At 48.2% G+C, this 18,514-nt stretch overlaps 1 protein-coding gene across 4 annotated transcripts; it reads left to right on the plus strand.

Moving 5' to 3' along the window:
- Positions 1–5,037: 5,037 nt before the first annotated feature.
- LOC138101625 (heat shock factor protein 5-like) lies at positions 5,038–18,514 on the plus strand. 4 transcript variants are annotated; one of them, XR_011147223.1, is made up of 6 exons: positions 11,925–12,345; positions 13,185–13,372; positions 14,803–14,923; positions 16,015–16,724; positions 17,019–17,132; positions 17,511–17,598. XR_011147223.1 is itself a non-coding variant. In XM_068999391.1 (2 exons), the coding sequence occupies exons 1-2, from the start codon at positions 10,810–10,812 to the stop codon at positions 17,693–17,695; spliced, it is 699 nt and encodes a 232-aa protein (XP_068855492.1). In that variant the 5' UTR covers positions 5,038–10,809; the 3' UTR covers positions 17,696–18,514. The 4 variants fall into 4 exon arrangements, 1 of the variants encoding a protein (XP_068855492.1); XR_011147224.1 differs by having other exon boundaries at positions 16,015–16,661; XR_011147222.1 differs by having other exon boundaries at positions 16,015–17,132.

An 18,514-nucleotide genomic window follows, 5' to 3' on the forward strand; every position in this document is an offset into this window, starting at 1 on the left:
TTCATGTATTAGCAGCGTGGGTGTAGCAATTTAAAACAAATGTCATTTTTAAACTGAAGTTGCTTTTTGTGTATTTGTACATTAGCAGTGCAAGGGTGGCAATCTGCCATAATTTCCATGTTTAAACTGCAAGAAGGGTAGATTTGTGCTGTACAAAGGACTGGGCAGATGTAAACAGGATGGTGCTGGAGGATTTTGGCCATGAAAATCCCCAGCCGTGCCCAGCAGATCCCCCAGCTGCAGCCAGGCTGGGCAAGGGAACGGCACATTTGGGCTGCCAGCAGAGCCACACGTTGGCTACAGACTCGCTGCAGAGGCCTGCTGAGAAAGCGGGACTCCCCTTGATGCCTTTTCCTGGTCTTAAAATCGAGAGTCAAACATGGTTAGAAGGGGAAAAGGGATTTTACCTGGGGATTTATTTTAAGGATCCTTAGGCGCACACGTCCAGGTCGTATGCATTGAGATGCACCCCGCTGAGTATGTGTGTGTCTCCCCAACATCGGGTATAACATTATAGGTTTTACTAATTAGCAGATCTATCAAAGGTTCCCCAAGGAGAGGCTCAAGTGAGCCCCCTTCTCTAAGGAACCTTCCCCTGCCATGGTTCTATCTTGCTTTACAGAATGTGTTCTGGAGAGGACCTTGGGCTCTGGGGCACACTGATCCCTAGCTACCAAGCTTCTAAAATGTTTTGTCTCTCAGTTTGACAAACAAGTCTAAGAATGTCGGCAAAAAGCACGAAGAATACAGAAGTTGTAAAAAGGTATAATGGCTATAAAAGAAAAGGCAAAAATCTTCATGGCATCATTGCCCCCGTTTTAGAGACTAACAAAACTTTGTCTTGTCTGGTCTCTATTCTTTACCCGCAGAACCTGTTTACACAACCAGCTGCTCCACAGCAAATTACACAGATAATAACTACAATTACAGCTGTTATGAATATTTCTTTTACCTGGGCTCAGTTTGGTAATCAGGAGGTGAGGGTATCAAAAACATGATCAAATTTTAAGGTGTTATTTCTAGAAGCTACTTCATGTAGAATTTGAGTTCTCTTCCAAATGTCATCTAAATCTTTCTTAATTCTTCCACTTTGGTCCACATAAGAACAACAAGTGGTATTGACAATAGCACATACACCTCCTTGTGCAGCAAGTTTGAAATTGAGAGCTACCCTGTTTTGCATAACTGCACGGGACAGACTGTCAACTTCCTCCTGTAAGGCTGAAATTGCATCTGCAGTATGCTGCTCAATACGTTCAATGACAGCCGAGATGTTTACAACTGTTCTTTCCAGTTCAACTACTCCGTAAGCGGGTACAAGGGCTCTGATTATGCTATGAAAAAGTGTGGGACGTTCAATGAGGGGATTAAGAGACCTTTTTTTCTTCTCATTTGGTTTTTCAAGATGGTCAAATATTGTTATATTTGAGACCACAGCCCCAATAGCACAAGCCTGGTCTTTGTTCACAGGCATAACTTTCCAGGCCTTATTACCACATATCCAATACAACCCCATCCCAAACGACTGAGCCAGTCTCCACCCTGTCAGTTTCATCTTTGCTGCAATTCTTGGGTCTATTATTTCCCTGAAATGGGTCTGATGACAATATGAAGGAAGAACGGCTTTTCCTGTGGCGTTTACAATTGCACAAGGAACCTTATAGTTGGCATGCTCTACCAGGCTACTCAGGGTAATGGGGGGCAGAAGGGTGCTATTCATTGGTTCCCACATTTCAGTGCGGTTCTCTTCCATTAAAATGCCAATCAATGGCCACTGACCCTTCCCATCTAGGGGTGGTAACTGAGTACAGATCTAGCAATCGCTCTTATTAAGAATTTTGGACACATTTTGGACCACAGTCTTATGCAAATCATGGGGTGAACCTTGAACCATGGTTACCAGTTGGACAAACAGGAAACACGTCAAAAACAGTTTAAACTGCATCTTTCTGATTTGTATCAGTCTCTGTATCAAATCTCGGTGATTTTGGGAGCAGAAGCTTTCTTCACCCTGGAGTAGTGGATCCACGGTCCCTTGCCAGCAACCTTGACCCCAGTAAAAGTGGTCAGCAAAACTTGGAATGGTCCCTTCCACTTGGCTTGCAAGGGGTCGCTGTCCCACCACTTGATGTAGACTCAGTCTCCAGGCTGGAATGGATGAGCAGCTGTGTCCAATCCTATTGGTTTGGATAACACGACGAATCTCTGGAGCTTCTGCAAAGTGGAACTCAGAGCCATTAAACACTTTTGCAAATCATTTTTACTTCTCATATGAATTTCCCCTGGGATATGTGGAACCTGCTATGGCCTGCCATATAATATTTCATAGGGACTGATGTTGTCCCTTCTCCTTGGCTGTATGCGGACTCTCAGCAAGGCTACAGGCAGGGCTTGAACCCACGTCATGGATGTCTCTTGACAAATCTTGCAAATCTGGGTTTAGAGGGTCCCATTTCTACACACATAGCTACTCTCTCTGGGTGGTCCCTGTACTTCCCAATTGAGTTTTTCCACTGCTGTCATTCTCCATGCAGATGACCTGGACATGTGCACCTAAGGATCCTTAAAATAAATCCCAAGGTAAAATCCCTTTTCCCCTTCTAACCGTGTTTGACTCTTGATTTTAAGACCAGGAAAAGGCATCACCCTGAGCGTAGAACTGTAACCAGGAGCCACCCGGGGAGGAGAAATCCACCCCCATCCCACCGGAAGCTCTTTAGGGAGCGCTCCAAGTGTCCCTCTGAAGGTCATCCTGGAGAGCAGCAGCAACCAGGGATCCTGAGCCAGCTGCGCTGCCTTTGGCAGCACTTTGGCAAAAGGTCTGGAGCCAGGGCGAGGGAACAGTGACTGTAACTGCTGCAGGGCAGGGATGAGGGAAGGGCCATTGACCCAAGTGCTGAAATGCTCCAAAATCCAGAAGGATGCTGGACAACTGGGAAGCAACAAGTTCTCACAAGCGCTGAAATGATGGAAGCCCTTTTTGTGAAGTTCCCTGAAGGAACTCGCAGGGGAAACGCTGCTCTAATAAGTAGGACCAGAAGGCAAAAATGTAGCACTGCTAGGAGATGGTCTATAAGCCCCACAGGCTATGGCTTAGGAAAAGATCAAGTAGAAATTTGACATATTCTATTTATTATATCTATTAAAATATATTGTATATCATACTATATAGGATAAATTGAAGAGATGATAAATTAATATGTATTATTTGATACATGTTGAGAAATATTTTCATTTCATGTAGATTTGAAATATTCTTCCAACTTGGGAGAGTGAAGATGTACTGCTGTCCAAAGCCTTCTGCCCACACAGCCATCAGCCCACGGGTGTGTCCATGCACACCCACCCACCGTCCTTGCTCTTCTCGGCATCTCTGGGCTGCTGTTTGCACACAATTAGGGTGAATTCAACTCGACAGACCTACCAGTGGGGTGCCCAGCTTGGCACGAACGCTGATGGGGCAAGGCACAACACACAGCTCTCAAATCACTTACATTATCACACGTGCTTTCTTTCCTGCTGGGGACTGAGGAACTCTTAAAAGCACCAAAGATACAGAAAAGAGGTGCAAAGAATTGGCATCATGCTACTGCTGGTATCCTCAGGTAGGAAAACCTGTTAGATTTTTTAAGGTTGCAACTTTCCAAAAACTAGGAAAGCTGCTCAGCATCAGCACCCCCATTGTAAATGGTTTTATTGACTTGGCAAAACTGGAACGTTACCTTTGGACTCCATCCTTGGTTAAAATCACCTGCCCTGACCTGCAGACTAAAGCACCACCCGCAGCAGAAGCTACGTCAGTCACTTCTCTCAAAAAGATGTCTTAAATTTGCAAGGAGAAAGGAAAACACGTCAGAGTCTATGGATTAATGACAAGACTCGGAGAAATAGTCCAAAGAAGAACTCGGAAGAACTACTGGGAGAAAGAGCTCCAAAGCAAAGGGCCGCAGCTTCTCTGGGACGCTCCTCGTGCTCCAAGGCAGCTGGGCTGCCCTGGCTGCCCAGGACGCTGCGCACCACGGGCCCCGCAGAGCTGCGCAGCAGGGAGGCAGCTTCGGGCACCTCAGCCCCTGGGCAGGAGCGGCCTCCTTGCTCTGCACGGCTGCCCGTGGGCAAACGCAGCGTGCCGGCCTTCTGCTCTTGGCCCCAGCCCGGCCTGGCAGGGCTAATCCCGTTCCCTGTCTGCAACCTGCTAAAGAGGGACTTGTTCCTTTCCAGCCCTCCAGGGCATTCATTTGCACCACAAAACACTGAAGGACTGAGGCCTCAGCAACAGGCCCTGAGCCAAAGTTGCCCTCTAGATGACCCTTCTGACCAAATGTTCTATGGGTCTGCTCCTTAACCAGGCATTACCATCAATGGGATCTGTGCAGCCCTTCATTGGTGGAACGTGTCTTTACCTTTCAGTATTTAGAATGCGGACAAGACCACGTGTGGCCCTGTTTGGGGTGTAGGATCCAAGACAACTCCCTCGGTTCCTCCTCCAGCCATGGCTGGGCTTTGGAAGGAAACAGTAGAATGAAATCAGATGTCCCTGCAATACAAGTTCTGTCAGACTGGTTGTTCAGCACTATCAAAGCCAGGCTACTGCTGCCTAGGCAACAAGATAATGCTTGAGCTCTGCAAAAAGCTGTAGCTATGCAGAAAGAAGTAGTTCCTTTGTAACAGGGTATGTGAATGAAGCCCTTTTTAGAAACCAGCACATTTAGCAGGACAGGCTAACTGCAAAAGCTAACCACTGGCTATTTGAGCCGGCAATCTTAGAGAGCACGTGCAGGAAGCAGGGGTGAGAAGTTCAGGAAGACTTAGGAGCCTTCATCAGAAATGACCACCAGGAGGCTGACGACCACCGCGTGCAGAGACTGTGCATGTGCTCCAAGGGCTGACATAAACGTGTGATTAGAAAATGTCTTGCAATATGAAGGTTAGGAAAGTATAATGTGCACATTAAGGAAAAAAAGTATAAAATCTACTACTGTGTGAAGAATGGAGTGAGTTTGTGGTGGAGTTACTCCCCTCCCTCCCTCCCTCCTGGTGTCCAATAAACAAATACCTGCTCTATAGGCCTTATACTACGGAGGACTGCTCTCTTGCCCAGGTTTTGGGCATCAGACTTTAAAAACTGTTGTTGATTTCAGACCAGAGGAAGAGAACAACTCCACAGTTTTTTCCCAGCTCCTTCAAATGGTGTTATAAAATTCTTGTCTCTTCCCTTATTCTTTCACGTTCAGACAAAGATTTACTAGAAAACTACCAATTTACCCCAGCAAGCACATTCCCTTTTCCACTGCTTAAGTCAGGACAGTTATTGCTCTCCACAGGGTTCATAACTAGAATCAGACTGGCCATGTGGCACAAAGCTGGGCCTGTGGGAGAGCCCAGCAAGCACAGACCCCTGCTTTTCATGCTAAGATGGCTCATGCTCCTCCTTTCTCAAAGCATTTCCACCTCTTTCTCCTTGTAATGGTATATCCTATTGTTTGTCCAGCACAAATACAGTTCAGATCGAAATCTCAGAATGAAACAATCAGCCTTGCATTCTAGTTTGCCTACAACAGACATCTTTGATTGCAATTTCCATCATCTGCTGTGCTGCCTGCAAAAAATAAATTTACATTCTGTCATCAAAATAATTTTGTCCGATAAACTTGTCTAATTCTTAAACAATGCCATTGCTTTGACCTTAACAGGGGTTAATTTTGTGTGTTGGCTTCACAGAAGCACACAGTCCTCAGCTGGTGCCAGCGAGTGCTGAGTGTGCCTCAGCACTCAGCACTCTGAATGTGTGGAGTTTGATTGCTGGAGTGCAGTGTTTTAGCAAACATCCCCAAGGCCCGTATCTGTTCCCATAAACAGCAGGAGCTCAGAGGAGATGGCTTGTGCTCCTTTTCACCCGCTGCTCATCTCCACACACCGAAATACCTGAGAATCATGGCTGTATTTGTCGGCAGACAAGGAGCTGTTATTTGGCCCGGTCAGAAGGGACTGTAATACCATAAAAAGAAGTGATGTTTCCAGGAAACATCACTTAAGAGTAAGGGTCAAATTCTCCCGACACTAAAATGTCCTTCTTATTTATTCAGTGATAATTGAATCTTGCTACCTAGAACGTATAGTTTTCTTTCACATTCAAAAAGAGGTCTAAACTGTCTTGTGTCAAAGGAGTGACATTATGGGAACAAGTTTCTCCACCTACTTTTTATTTCGTTTGGTGGGGGATTGGTGTTTGGGGGGGTTTTTTTGTTAGTTTAGTTCAGTTTAGTTCAGATTAGTTCTGAGTTGGGGATTTTTGTGGAGTTTTTTTGGTTGGTTGGTTAGTTTGGTTTGGTTGGGTTTGCCTGTTGATGGTTTTAGCCTGAGACCTACAGCATACAGAAAGGTAAAATCCCTGGCAGGTGCACACCTGGAAAGCAGTTGGGTGCATAAGCAGGCAGACTTATATCCCTAGCTTTAATAGAGTAAACCCTGCTTTGTTTCTTCATTTCTTCACTTGAGCCTTTTGCAAATATTTGCATTTTCTTGATCCTAAATACTGACAACGGATGCTTTAATTTCTTTCTTTTCTTTTACTTTGGCTTAGGTGTCGAATGTCTTCAAGTTCTTCTGGTAAGAAGACATTCTTTACTGAAGGACACGGCAAACATATGAGGTGAGTTTTGAGTCTATGAGATGTCCAACTTCCCAGTACTTCCCCTGACATGAGCTGCAAGATGCAGGTGGCCAAGTTGATATTCCTGGAGAAGAAGAGGGAGATATTTCTTCCATTGCTTGGCAAGAAGCTTTTCCAGCAAGCAGAAGGATGCTGGAGGGCACCTGAACCCCAGGAGCCCTGCAGAATTTGTCTGCCTCTCTCAGCTTGTGTGTCACTGATAAACACACAGGCCCACAGCCACACATCTGGATGAGGAAGAGTCCATACCATTTAAAGTCCAACAGCAGTATTCCAAAATCACTTCTGAGCTACCTTAGCCAGTGACTAAACTACCTGTGACAGAAGCCAGAACGAGATGCAATTATTACTGAAAACTCCCCTTAATCCCAGTTTTGTTCCTTTGCCACAGCCCTCACCAGAGTATTTCACCATGACCTTTAGTCCTCCTGGAGCTACTCAGGTAACAAATGCCATTTCCCCTCGGCACAGTCACAGCCAGCCTGAACGGGCACAGACGATGAGAATTTCTTCCACCTGAGGTACCTGCGCTCTTAAACGTCCCTGGAGCGCTTCCACTAGCTCAGCTCACTTGAGGGAGGAGAACCATCCTGGCAGACCTGAGCAGCATATCCAGGAGACAGGGAGACCCAAACCAGGGCATCACAGCTTCAGGTTTAACAAGACTTGTGCAGACATCACACAAAACAGTTCATGCAGATATTCAGTGGAGGCTGCAGAATGTACAGAGAGATTTTAGTCGGGGGGAGCAGCACTAGAACAACCTGAGATGGTGTTTGCAGACAAACAAACCCAAGGGAGCAAACAGAAAGAGGCAGAAGCTGCTTGTGAAGTTCAGCAAAGAACCATTTCAGACCAAGTTCATCCCAAAACGGAGGTGCAGTTTCAGGGCAGTTACCATGAAGTTTTGCTTTGTGGTTCTGTTTTTCTGTAGAAAAGACTTTATGTTCTCTCTTCTTACCCTCTAAAGTCCAGGGACTAAGGTGGCCCCCTCAGTGCTGGTGAGCAGGTTTCAAAACCTGTGTTTTGAATTCACTGGACTCAAAAGCGTGGATGCTCTGTACCTGCTGTTGCAGTAAGATTCCCTTTGCCTGGTGGGATTCTACCTCCTATGCCAATATTTTTAGTTATGTCAAACTTGGGGTCTAGGTGTTCCTATACTGGGTTAAAACCACATCTGTAAGGAGGAAGAAAGTGATGAAGATTCTCTTCCCCATTCTGTAGCCAAGGAACCCAAGAAATACATGCTAAATTCAATGACTTATTACTTGTTTGCCAGGAATTTCTCACTTTTATCAGCAATGTAAGTCCAAATACAGACTCCAGCTAAATTGGTCAGAAAAATGTACATTTCTTTCTTCAGCTTCTACTCTTCATGCTGCTGTGGTTAGACCAAGTAACCTACAACACTGGCAGGAACAGCCTTTGCCACAAGTACAGTATAGAAGTAAACAGCAAAGGATGGGTTCAGGACCAGCAGTTAGTTCCCAGAAGATCAGGAACAGCTTGGGTGCTGCATGCCCACCATGTCTGCATCACCTTAAGGGACATTGCTATGGCAGGTGTTGGAGGAAAAACTGTCTGAGCATCTGAGATGGAAAGGTGAAGGCAGTGACACAGCTGTGGGCCAATCAGAAAGTGAAAATTGTGTCTTCCTACGCCGCAAGGAGATCTTACATGCTAGCAGAAGAGCACAAAGGACAGTTTCACCTGAAACACACACTAATGTATGGCAGATATACTGAAAATATTTATAATTTCTAACAGCTTCTAAAATAAGTCAGTATAGACTGTTTTAACGTTGCCCCTGTTGCACGTAATACCAAGAGACTAGGGAAAAAATATATTTACATAAGGCATATTTCGCTTTCAGAACTGACTGCTCTTTAACTTGGAACTGGTAAGTATTCACCAGTAGGAAAAACATTAAAACTGCATTTTCAAAGTGGTAAAAATTGGGATTCAAAAGCTACAGTGCCATGTAGGGAAAAAGGAAAGATATGGAACAGTAATAATACTTAAAGTCATCAGGCCTGTACATTGAGTGATGTTCTCTACAAATTACTTTTAAAGGGGAAGAGAGTAATTTTAAGAGAAAAATCTTAATCTAAAACCACATACCACAGTTTTAAGGATTTTTCTTTCCTAAAACTTAACAACCTTTTCTGTTGTTAATTATTAAACCAATTTTTGGCCCAAACACTGAAATATAATATCCATCATTTGTCTTGTGGTGTTTGTAACTGACATTAAATTCTACCAGTAGGTAGAAAATTGGGAATGAGTCATGCTGCCAGACACAAGATAAGCACACTTCTTTTCAAGTTTCAGTAGCCTTAAAACACAGCTAAGGGTAACTTCTCATTCTTAGCCACAGAGTACTGTGGAAAAGTCAATGCATAAACATAACCATACTTCAGGGGTGACTAAACATTCCAGTGGACAATCCGCTTTTCAGCCACCTGCTTCCTCATCTCCAGTAGGGCACCGGTCCAGTGATCGTGTGTTTCTCATAACTCACAGAGAGTACAGAGGAGATCTTCAAAACGAGACTTTTCTGGATGAAGCAGCACATAGACAAATGTGTGGGAAATAAGGGCCATGAAACATGAAGAAAGATGTCCCTTCTCTTCTGAACTCCTGTCTTCTCCTTTTTGCCTATTCATTAGAAATGTTGTTGCAATTCGGTCGCTGGGATAATTTTTACAAGAGTTGTTACACTGTGTTTAAAGAAAGACAAACCCCATCCCACTGAGGTGCATCATTCGGAATTCAGGTACTGTTTTAAGCTGTTTAAGATGAATTGGGAAGAGATTTTCTGGGTAGTGGGTTTCCATTTTTCTGAGAAAGCCAGCACACACAGGAAGAGATGACAGGGCATCTTTAAACCACTCAGTGCAAAAGACTATTCCAGAATGTGGTGAGACCAACAATCCTTGTGTCACCCATAGGGCAGGGACCAAAGTGACAGGGCAGGGCTCCTCACAAAGGGAGCTGGAAGGAGGGCAAGAGAAGGCAGTGTTAGCTGGAACTCAAGACAAGCTGGATGTAAGGAGAACATCCCCTCTGTGTGTGGGATGAGCTTATGCCACAGCACCAAACATACTCACATGAGCCCGCAGGGTTAAATGATGTAGAGACATAAAAAAAAAAAAAAAAAAAAAAAAAAGGCAGGAATTAAAGAGATGGAAGAATTAGGTCTATTTTTTCCTGCTATGAACAGAAAAATCTTTCCAGTTCAAGAGAGAATTTAAAAGAACAAGTGACACTAAGCACAGAGGATTGGAAGATCACCTTTGTTAGTCTCCATTGAAAAGACTTGGCTGCAGGAGGGATTTTGCATTGGAACTCTCCCCAGACTGGGGAAAAAAAAGAAGAGAAGAAATGATTCCTGAGGAAAGAAAAAGGCACAATCTCTTGGAGAGACATCAGCGGGAGTTCACTACAACTCTAGGTCATTAATCCCTTGGGGAAAGCAACATCCATCCACGGCGCACGATTTAAGCTTTGATGGCAACGCTGACAAAACTGCTGCCCCTTCCTGTTGCTGCTTCTGACTCCAAAGAATGAGAAATGGGCCAAATCTGCCCAAGACAGGCAGAGCCAGTGAGAAAGAGCCAGCCAGTTAGCTGGAAAAGAGGCAAAAAGCAAGTCCTCAAGTCTCTCCTTTTCATCATTTCCCCTGGTCTTGTTGGACCAGTGTGCTTTGAAGTAGGCAACTCTGGTAGCAACCCCAAGCAAAAGAGTGAAGCTACTCAGTGGAAGATCTTTTTCCTCCCTCCCTTCAGCCATGCAGAACACAGAGAGATGTGGCTGCCACTTGACACATAGGAACAGTTTCCCATGGGATTCCTCAGTTTGGACCCTTTCTGAAACTGGCTGCGCTTGCCTTGGTGGTTTGGGGTCGTGCTGCGAGCCAAAGGCAGAGGGACGATTCCACGCAGAGAAAGAAAGGCTTTGCCCCGCTCCGGTCCGTGCCGCGCCCGGGCAGCGCCCCGGGAGCCGCCCCGCCCGCGCTGTGCCCGCAGCCCCGGCTTTGTGCCGCTCGCTCCCGCGCGGGGCCGAGCGCAGCGCCCCCCTCAGGCCGCGCGCCGCCGGTGCAGCTGCGGCCGTTGCGGCGCCAGTGGGCGACAGGCGCGATGGCCGAGCTGCCGCTGCCCGCCGGGCTCAATGCCAGCACCTTCCCCGCCAAGCTGTGGCGCCTGGCGAACAGCCCCCGCGTCCGCTCCGTGCGCTGGGACACCCAGGGCCAGGGGGTGCTCATCGACCGCGCCCTCTTTGAGCAGGAGCTGCTCAGCCCGGCCGGCGCCGACGGGGCGGGCGGAGAGGGAGGGGCGGCGCTGCCGGACTCCTTCAAAGCCACGCACTTCGGCAGCGTCGTCCGGCAGCTCAATCTCTACGGCTTCCAGAAGGTGCTGGGTTGGTTTGGCGCGGCTGTGCCGGGCGATGCCGGGGCCGTCGTGCACTTCAAGAATCCCAACTTCCGCCGCGACCGCCCCGACCTCCTCCTGCGCATCAAGCGCCTGACCAGGGCCAACAGGCAGCGGCTGGCAGCCGGGCTGGAGGTGCGCAGCCGCCAGCCCAGCCGCTTCCAGCAGCTCAACACGGAGCGGCCGCTGCTGCACTTCCCCGCCGGGCACCCCCCCGGCGCCGGTGAGACGGGGTGGGAGCTGCGGGCGTGAGGCTGGCGGGGGCTTTGGCCGCGGGCCCTGCCCGTGCTGGGGCCGCTCAACGCGGCTGCCCCGGGCGGCACAGGGGCTGTCCTTGGGCAAGGCAGCTGCGCCGGCAGGGCCCGGGAGCGGTGCCGGCTGTGCCGCGCTGCCGGGGGCTGCGGGACGGTCCCGCCGGGGCTGCGCTCGCCACAGCCCGGCCCGCTGGGCCTGCAGCCGGCCCAGCCCTGAGCCGTGGCTGGCTCTGCTCCTGGCCCGGCCCTGGGGTTGCTTGGGGAGCTCTCCGTGCGGGTGTGTAAGCCGAGGGCCCGGCTGTGGTCCCGCCCAGCTGGAGGGAGCCTCCTGTCCCTTTGGAGCAGAGGGAAAAGACCCGGCAGTTGGGTTTCTGGCAGCTGCCTCCTGCCAAGGATTTGCAGCGGGACGGTTTTCCCAGACGGTTGAATGAGTAGGGGAGAGCTAAGTAGACAAGGAATTGGTTGTTGAATAGCCCGGGAGCATGGTTTTTTTTTTTTTCTTCTTTGTAATCCTGCTTGGGAGGATGGGAGCTTTTCTCTTCCCTGATAGAAGTACAGTTGCTGCCAAGGGAAACATACCTGAGAACCAATACTCACCTAGTCTTCCCTTTGCCTCCTTTCCTCTTCCCTGCCTCCTACACAGCTCCCTCATCCCAGCACCTCGGTGCTGTCTCACCTGAGGGTTTAGAGCTGCCTCCCGGACCTCCCAGGACAAGTCCAGGTGCTCAGGAGTCTGACGCTTCCCCACCAGCTCCCAAGAGAATGTTTACCACCTCTGGACTTCCTGGGGTCTCATCTGAGGAACCAGGCACATGCAAATTTCCACTCAAGCGTGAGCTCGTCATTCCACTGGTTCGCATGGACCTTAAACGCCACCCTGAGCTCATGGTTCCACTGGTGCCTGTAGACCATCCGAGAACTTCCGTGGCCCTTCCGCAGAAGCGCAGCTGCACATCTTCAGAGCAGCACACCCCAGCCTACAGCCCATCAGGTAGGGAGACAGTTTGTACCCTTGCTTTTCAAACAGATCCTGGAAAGTGACCATTTGAAGTCTTTTTGCACAGTGCTCTGTCATGGGAAGATCTCAAGAGAGAATCAGGTAGAAAGTGTCAAGTGTATGGGGAAGCAGGACCATGAAAACAAAACCAATCTCTGTCTGCTTTTCCTGTCCTTCCTCCAGATTTGGAGGCTGTTCTGGCCATTTTCCAGACAGCCTCTCTGTAGGGATGAAAGGGAGAGGCAGAAAACATTGGTCCACAACCGGTCAGTGTCAGGTGAACTCCCATCTCTCTTGGAATGAAGCCCAACTAGGATGCTGACAGGATATTGCAGAGCTTACAGGTTGTCTCTCCTGCAAAGAAGGCTATTAAATTTCAGTGAGCTCTGTGTGTCCCCAGAACTGCTGCAGCTGCAGAATACAGCCTCACCCACAAGGTTGCTTTTTACAATACAATCACAGTTGAATTTTAGCATGTGTGTCTGCAGATCTGGGCTCTTCCTGGGTGAATCCACTTTCTGTGGTCTGTTGGGATGAGAAACTCAGAAGCAGCCACATCTAAAAGCTGCTGGGGAGATAGAAAAGGCTGAGATTACAAAGTCTTTGTGTGTAGATCAGTTTTACAATCCATCCTTTAATATCCATACCCATCAATTAGAGGAAACACTGTTTGAGAGGAAGAAATCAGTCTTCCAATCCCCTGGGAAGTTGGAATACATTTCTGGAATTGAGTTTCTGTGTGCTTCCTGTGATGTTTGCTGCAAGGCAGCAATAGAGCTCTGTGTCCCAAAGCCACATTCTGGAGCCTGACCAATGTGTTTGGATTCCTGCAGCCACGCCAGGCAGTTCAGCCCCCAGTGCTCCAGCTGGCAGTGCTGGTTGGGCAGCGTGGACGGCCTCCAGCTGGGCTTGGAATAGTCCTGGGGACGAGGAATTGCCACCCCTGGATCTAGACCTTGTTCTTAAGACACTGGAGGAGATGCTGTCACCATCCCTGCCTGAAAGGTCTCCCTTTGCTCAGGTAACTCCATTGGGTGGGAGGGAAAGGGGCTGGGCTGAGAGCTGTGGATGTTGTTGCATGGCTGAGAAGCAAAGGCTTCTTGGATTAAGCTTTGAATGGACGAGGAAGGATTTGCTTGGTCAAGCAAGATTTCCAAAAGAAGAGGGAATGAAAAGTCTCCCCCCTTAGGGAGGATGAGAGGTTTGAGCCGGTGGTGGCCAGGTTTGGGTGCTCCTTTTGCTGGGGAGAATCCCTGGTGCAGGGGCCTTTGTGGTGATGCTCTGTAGGTTCTAAGAGGCTCTGTGTGATGGGAAAGAAGAGAAGAGTGTGGGGAGAATTGCCACTGAAGGCAAAGTGTCCCATGCAGGGAGGGGCAGGCGAGAGGTGCCTCCGTTAGAGCAGCAGACGTGGGCTCTGCCTGTTTTGGGTGGGAAGGCCAAGGCAAAGCAAGGGCTGGAGCTGCAGCTTTCTTGTCCTCTCAGTAGCCTGGTGCCTCCATTCCTGTTTCTATCTGGCAAATCCTCAGCTGGGCAAACTTGCCAGCCTTGCTCTCTGTGTTCCAGAGCTCAGGCACCTTCCTCTTGGGCATCTCTGTGGGAAGAGATGTGTGTTCCCATCCAGACCCTGCAAAGCTGCAGCCTGGATGAGAGTGTTCTGCTGTTCTGCTCAGGGCTGTGGAGGGAGGAGCACATCCCTGTGCCAGGAGCTGGCAGAACTCCTTCCTTAGTGCCCACTTCATGTGTTCAGTGTGAGCCCCACATTCAACTTTGTCAGCTTTGGCAGCTTTTGGACTGTGTTTGAGAAGTCAGTCTTCTCCACTGTTGAAGGCCTTTGGGGCCCAGACTTCTTTGTTAGGAACAAGGGATGGAAGTGTGTGAGCAGTGGAGCTTTTAGGGGGCAGAAGTGTTGGTTTTGAGGCCCCATGACTTGTGTGATTGGTGAGCAGGACAATGATGATGCTGGACATGAACGGGTTAAGGACTCCTTTAAGCCCAGGGGCTTCTTCTGTGTGGAAGAGCAATTCAGTCAGGGACCATGAGTCCTTGTGTTTGACAGATTCCCTCTTTGGATTAGGAATCCCCTTCCTGTTAACTCTTGCCTCTTCCCAGATGTGCCTGGAGTGTTCAGTTCCTGTGTTGGCACAGGCCTTTTTGCATATTATTATACAACTTTGCCAAAGAATTTCTCTGTTTTGTTTAATATGCAGACCCACTGCCTGCTGCAGATTTATTAGCCAGAAAGGGCAGAGTCAAGGTGGTGAGTGGGATTTTTTGGGATCCCCAGTATCTCATTGCTAAGTGTGATGACCTTTCGTCTTCTGTAAACTCAGACACAGCAGTTTTCAAAAGCATTTTCTTCTTCAAGAGAAGAAAATGTGGCAGGCTCTGATCTATTGTGTCCCTGCAGAAAACAGTGAGTGATATTTGGGTTTCTTTCTTTCTGGTTTTCAGGACAATCGTAGTGTTGCCCCTGAGTCTTCAGGAGGGGAGGCCGGGAACAGGGCTGCAGCAGAGGGAGCTTTGCCTGGCGCCATGAGCTGCAGAAAGAGGTCCCTGGAGCCCGAGGAGCCTGGTAAGGAGAGAGCCCACACTGCTTTAGAGAGCTCTGAGGCAGCTGCTCTGAGCCTGCCTCTGGCAGGAAGGGAGATGAGAAGAGTTGAGCTCTTGTCTGCAGGGTTGGTGCTTCCTGGTGCCTTTAGGTCAAATCCTGCCCTGGCACAGCCTCCCCGAGCCCTGCCCTCCATGCTTCTCCAGAGGCACTGACACCGAGTGCTGTGCTGTGGCCAGAGAGCCATGAATAACCCTGACCCCGTGGGAGTTGTGTCACCAACCCAGGTGTCCCAGTTTGGAGCTGAAGTCTGTGGATGAGTTTGCTGCAGGGTGACAGTGCTCTGGAGGCAACACTGAGTGACTCCTGATGTAAGAGAGCAAAACCCCAGCAGAAAGTCAATGTAGAAGTCTGAGCTTTTTGTCTCAGAACATTAAATCAATGTATGACCAATCTGCTGGTAGGCCTAGTGAGACACATTAAAAATACAAGCAGCAGAAGCTCTGAGGCCAAGCAAATGATAAAACACAAGGATTTATGATTTGGAAAGGAAAAACTTACCCCAAATTAGCGAGAACTAATAGGAGAGAGAGAGCACCTTGGATTTGCATTCTTGAGCAAGGCTGGTGCAGCCTGCAGGCCTCATGGGGAGATCTTTCCCTCCCAGCTCTTCCTGCCAGAGCTGATGGTCGAGTTGAAGCCGCTGTTGCTCACTGCAGAGGGCAGTTTGTAGGTCCCAGGTAATGGAGCTGGTTCGTAACTCAGCTCACAGCACCCTTCAGCTTCAGCCATTTCAGTGAGGACTGAGGTGTCTGTGTCAGCACAGAGGAGGAACAAGGCTGGGCTTCTGTGTGGGAGCTGGGACTGTCTGTGCTTCAAGCTCTCGTGGGTGCCATTTGCACTGCGGGTGCTGAGACTTTATCGGGAGACTTCAAACCTTCAGAGGTTTTGAAAACTTGGAATGCTTCCTGTTCTTTAAAGAGCAGGCTTCAAATTCCCAAGGGAGAGTCTGCCTTTCAGGTCACCTTCTACAGTCTTTGATAGAAAGGCAATTACTTCCAAAAGGAGAGATGCCTGAAGGCCAATATTGACTCAGTGTTCCTTTTGCTTCCCAGATATCCATCTGATCTACCTCTCCAGGAGGGCTGCCTTGCGTGGGAGGAAGGGACCGAGGGAGAGCCTGTGACCATCAGGCAGGTGGAATCCCTCTGTTTATAGATAGATTTATAGATGTCTATAGTTATATTTATATATCCATATAGTTATTTATAGTATTTATACTATACTTATTAGTTACATATAGTATTTATAGATTTATAGAGTTGTGTTTATAGGTGAATGTATTTATAGATCTGTGTAGTTAAATTTATATATATAGTTATAGATGTGATGTAATTATATTTATACATAGGCAGTTAAAGTTATAGATTTGCAGATTTATATATGTGTAGAGAAAAATATTTATATATCTAAGTTATATTTGTAAATGTACACAGTTATACCATAAGAGGTATTTGGATGTTTAGATACATAGATTGATGTTTATATAGGCCTAGGCTGCATTCTAAGCTCTTTCTGCCCTCAGCCACCTTTTTAATCTCTTGTTTTCCCCCTGTGCCCCCTCGGTCCCCTCTTCCTGTGCTGGCTCCGAGCTGGCGGCCGGGCCGGGCAGAGCAGCAGCAGCTGCAGCCCCGGTGTCCCTGGAGCGGTGGGAGCTGCCGGTGGCCGCAGGCACTGTGCCCTGAGGAGCTGCTGGAGGACGGTGAGCCAGAGGGGGCTGAGGGCGCTGAGGAGGCAGCGACACTGAAAGGACGGTGACCTTGAGGTGCTGGTGGGACTGGGGGGTTTGGGGGAGCAGAGGGCGAAGTGGCACTGAGGTAACAGGGAAGTGGCACAGGCTGAGGGGGGTGGCAGGTCTAAGGGGACAGGATGGATCTGAAGGGACTGAGGGGCGTGAGAGGACTGTGGGCGTCTGAAGAAACTGAAGGCGGCTGTGCGTTTGCCGAGGGCATGGCAGGGCTGAGGGGATGGAGGGGGCCAGCAGGGAGCACAGAGGGATCTGAGACTGTGGGTCTGCCAAGCCATGGAACCAAGTCCAGAGTCTCCACTTTTGCCACAGCTGCCCTGAAGACCTTGAGAACATCCAGAGACTGATGAGAACCAGCAGGGAGAAGCTGAAGGCCGCCAGCAAGAGCAGCGAATATGAACCTGCTGCTGCCGCCCGAGAGCCTGGGTGAGGCCCCAGGGCCGGTGAGGCAGGGTGGGCGTGAGGCTGGCGTGGGCTTTGGCCGCGGGCACTGGCCGGCTGGGCAGGAGCGGGCCCTGCCCGTGCTGGGGCCGCTCAGCGCGGCTGCCCCGGGCGGCACAGGGGCTGTCCTTGGGCAAGGCAGCTGCGCCGGCAGGGCCCGGGAGCGGTGCCGGCTGTGCCGCGCTGCCGGGGGCTGCGGGATGGTCCCGCCGGGGCTGCGCTCGCCACAGCCCGGCCCGCTGGGCCTGGTTTTTCTTTCTAAGCCTCCTGGGGAGGCTCTGAGATTTCTCTTCCCTGATGGAAGTGCAGCTGCTGCCAAGGGAAACGTCCCGATCCTGACTCAGTGTTCCCTTTGCTTCCCAGGTGTCCCATCTGCTGTCCCCGTCCAGGAGAGCTGCTCTGCACGGGAGGAAGAGACCGAGGGAGAGGCTTTGAAAATGGGGCGGCTGGAATCCCTCCGCTTGTATTTCTGTTTAAAGATGTATGGACTTGCTCATAAGATAGTGATAATTACATGGATATTTATATGTAGGTTGCTATTTGTATAGGTATATTTCTATATGTATGTTGTTATATTTATGGATGTATGCTGTATATATATATATGTTTGTAATTATATATATGTGTATCTATCTATCTAAGTATATATGTATGTTGTTATGTCTGTGTTAAGTTCTGTTTCCTATGTATGCTGATTTCTAGGTATCTATTTCTATTGATGTAGTTCTAGGCATATGGCTACTTAAATAAGTATAGTGGTATTTGGTTAGGTATATATGTCTATTTTTATATTTTTATATGTATATTGATCTATTTCTATGTATAACTATATTTACATATGTGTTGAGATGTACAGCTATATATTGGTATTGATTCAGTTGTATGGACATGGAGATTGGTATGGTTGCCTAGAGATAGGTTTGTTGTATGTATGTATTTATAGATATAGTATGTAATATCTAATATTTCATCTATATCTGTATCTTGTGGTGGTTATAAATGTCTTTATTTCTATTTAAATATGTGTGAAGTTGTACAGTTGTAGAATGCTGTTTATTGAGTTCTTGGCATAGGGCTATTTAGAGAAGGATAGTGATATTTTTGTACTGATATATGGGCTGTACGGTTGTAGTAGTATGCAATAAATTAAGTTGTTAACCTTCAGTTGATCTTTGTGTATAGTGAGTTGTTGTAGAGGTTGGCAATAAATTAATTTTTGTTAACGGAAGTGGGTATTTGTATAGTTTTACATTGCATTGTTGTAGAAGTCTAATAAATTACTTTTTTGAACTTCAAGTTAGATCTGTATAGTTATATATTGTCAGCGCGGGTGTAGCAATTTGTAATAAATGACATTTGTCAACTGA

The sequence above is a fragment of the Aphelocoma coerulescens genome, unplaced genomic scaffold (genome assembly GCF_041296385.1).
Source record: "Aphelocoma coerulescens isolate FSJ_1873_10779 unplaced genomic scaffold, UR_Acoe_1.0 HiC_scaffold_365, whole genome shotgun sequence".
Taxonomy (NCBI): Eukaryota; Metazoa; Chordata; class Aves; order Passeriformes; family Corvidae; genus Aphelocoma; species Aphelocoma coerulescens.

What these genes read in the sequence shown, in the direction of transcription:
- LOC138101625 (XM_068999391.1), top strand. Translation starts at nt 10,810, where the DNA reads ATGGCCGAGCTGCCGCTGCCCGCCGGGCTCAATGCCAGCACCTTCCCC. An exon ending in CGGGCACCCCCCCGGCGCCG is followed by an intron (nt 11,324 to 17,510) that starts GTGAGACGGGGT and finishes TTTGCTTCCCAG; the next exon opens with GTGTCCCATCTGCTGTCCCC.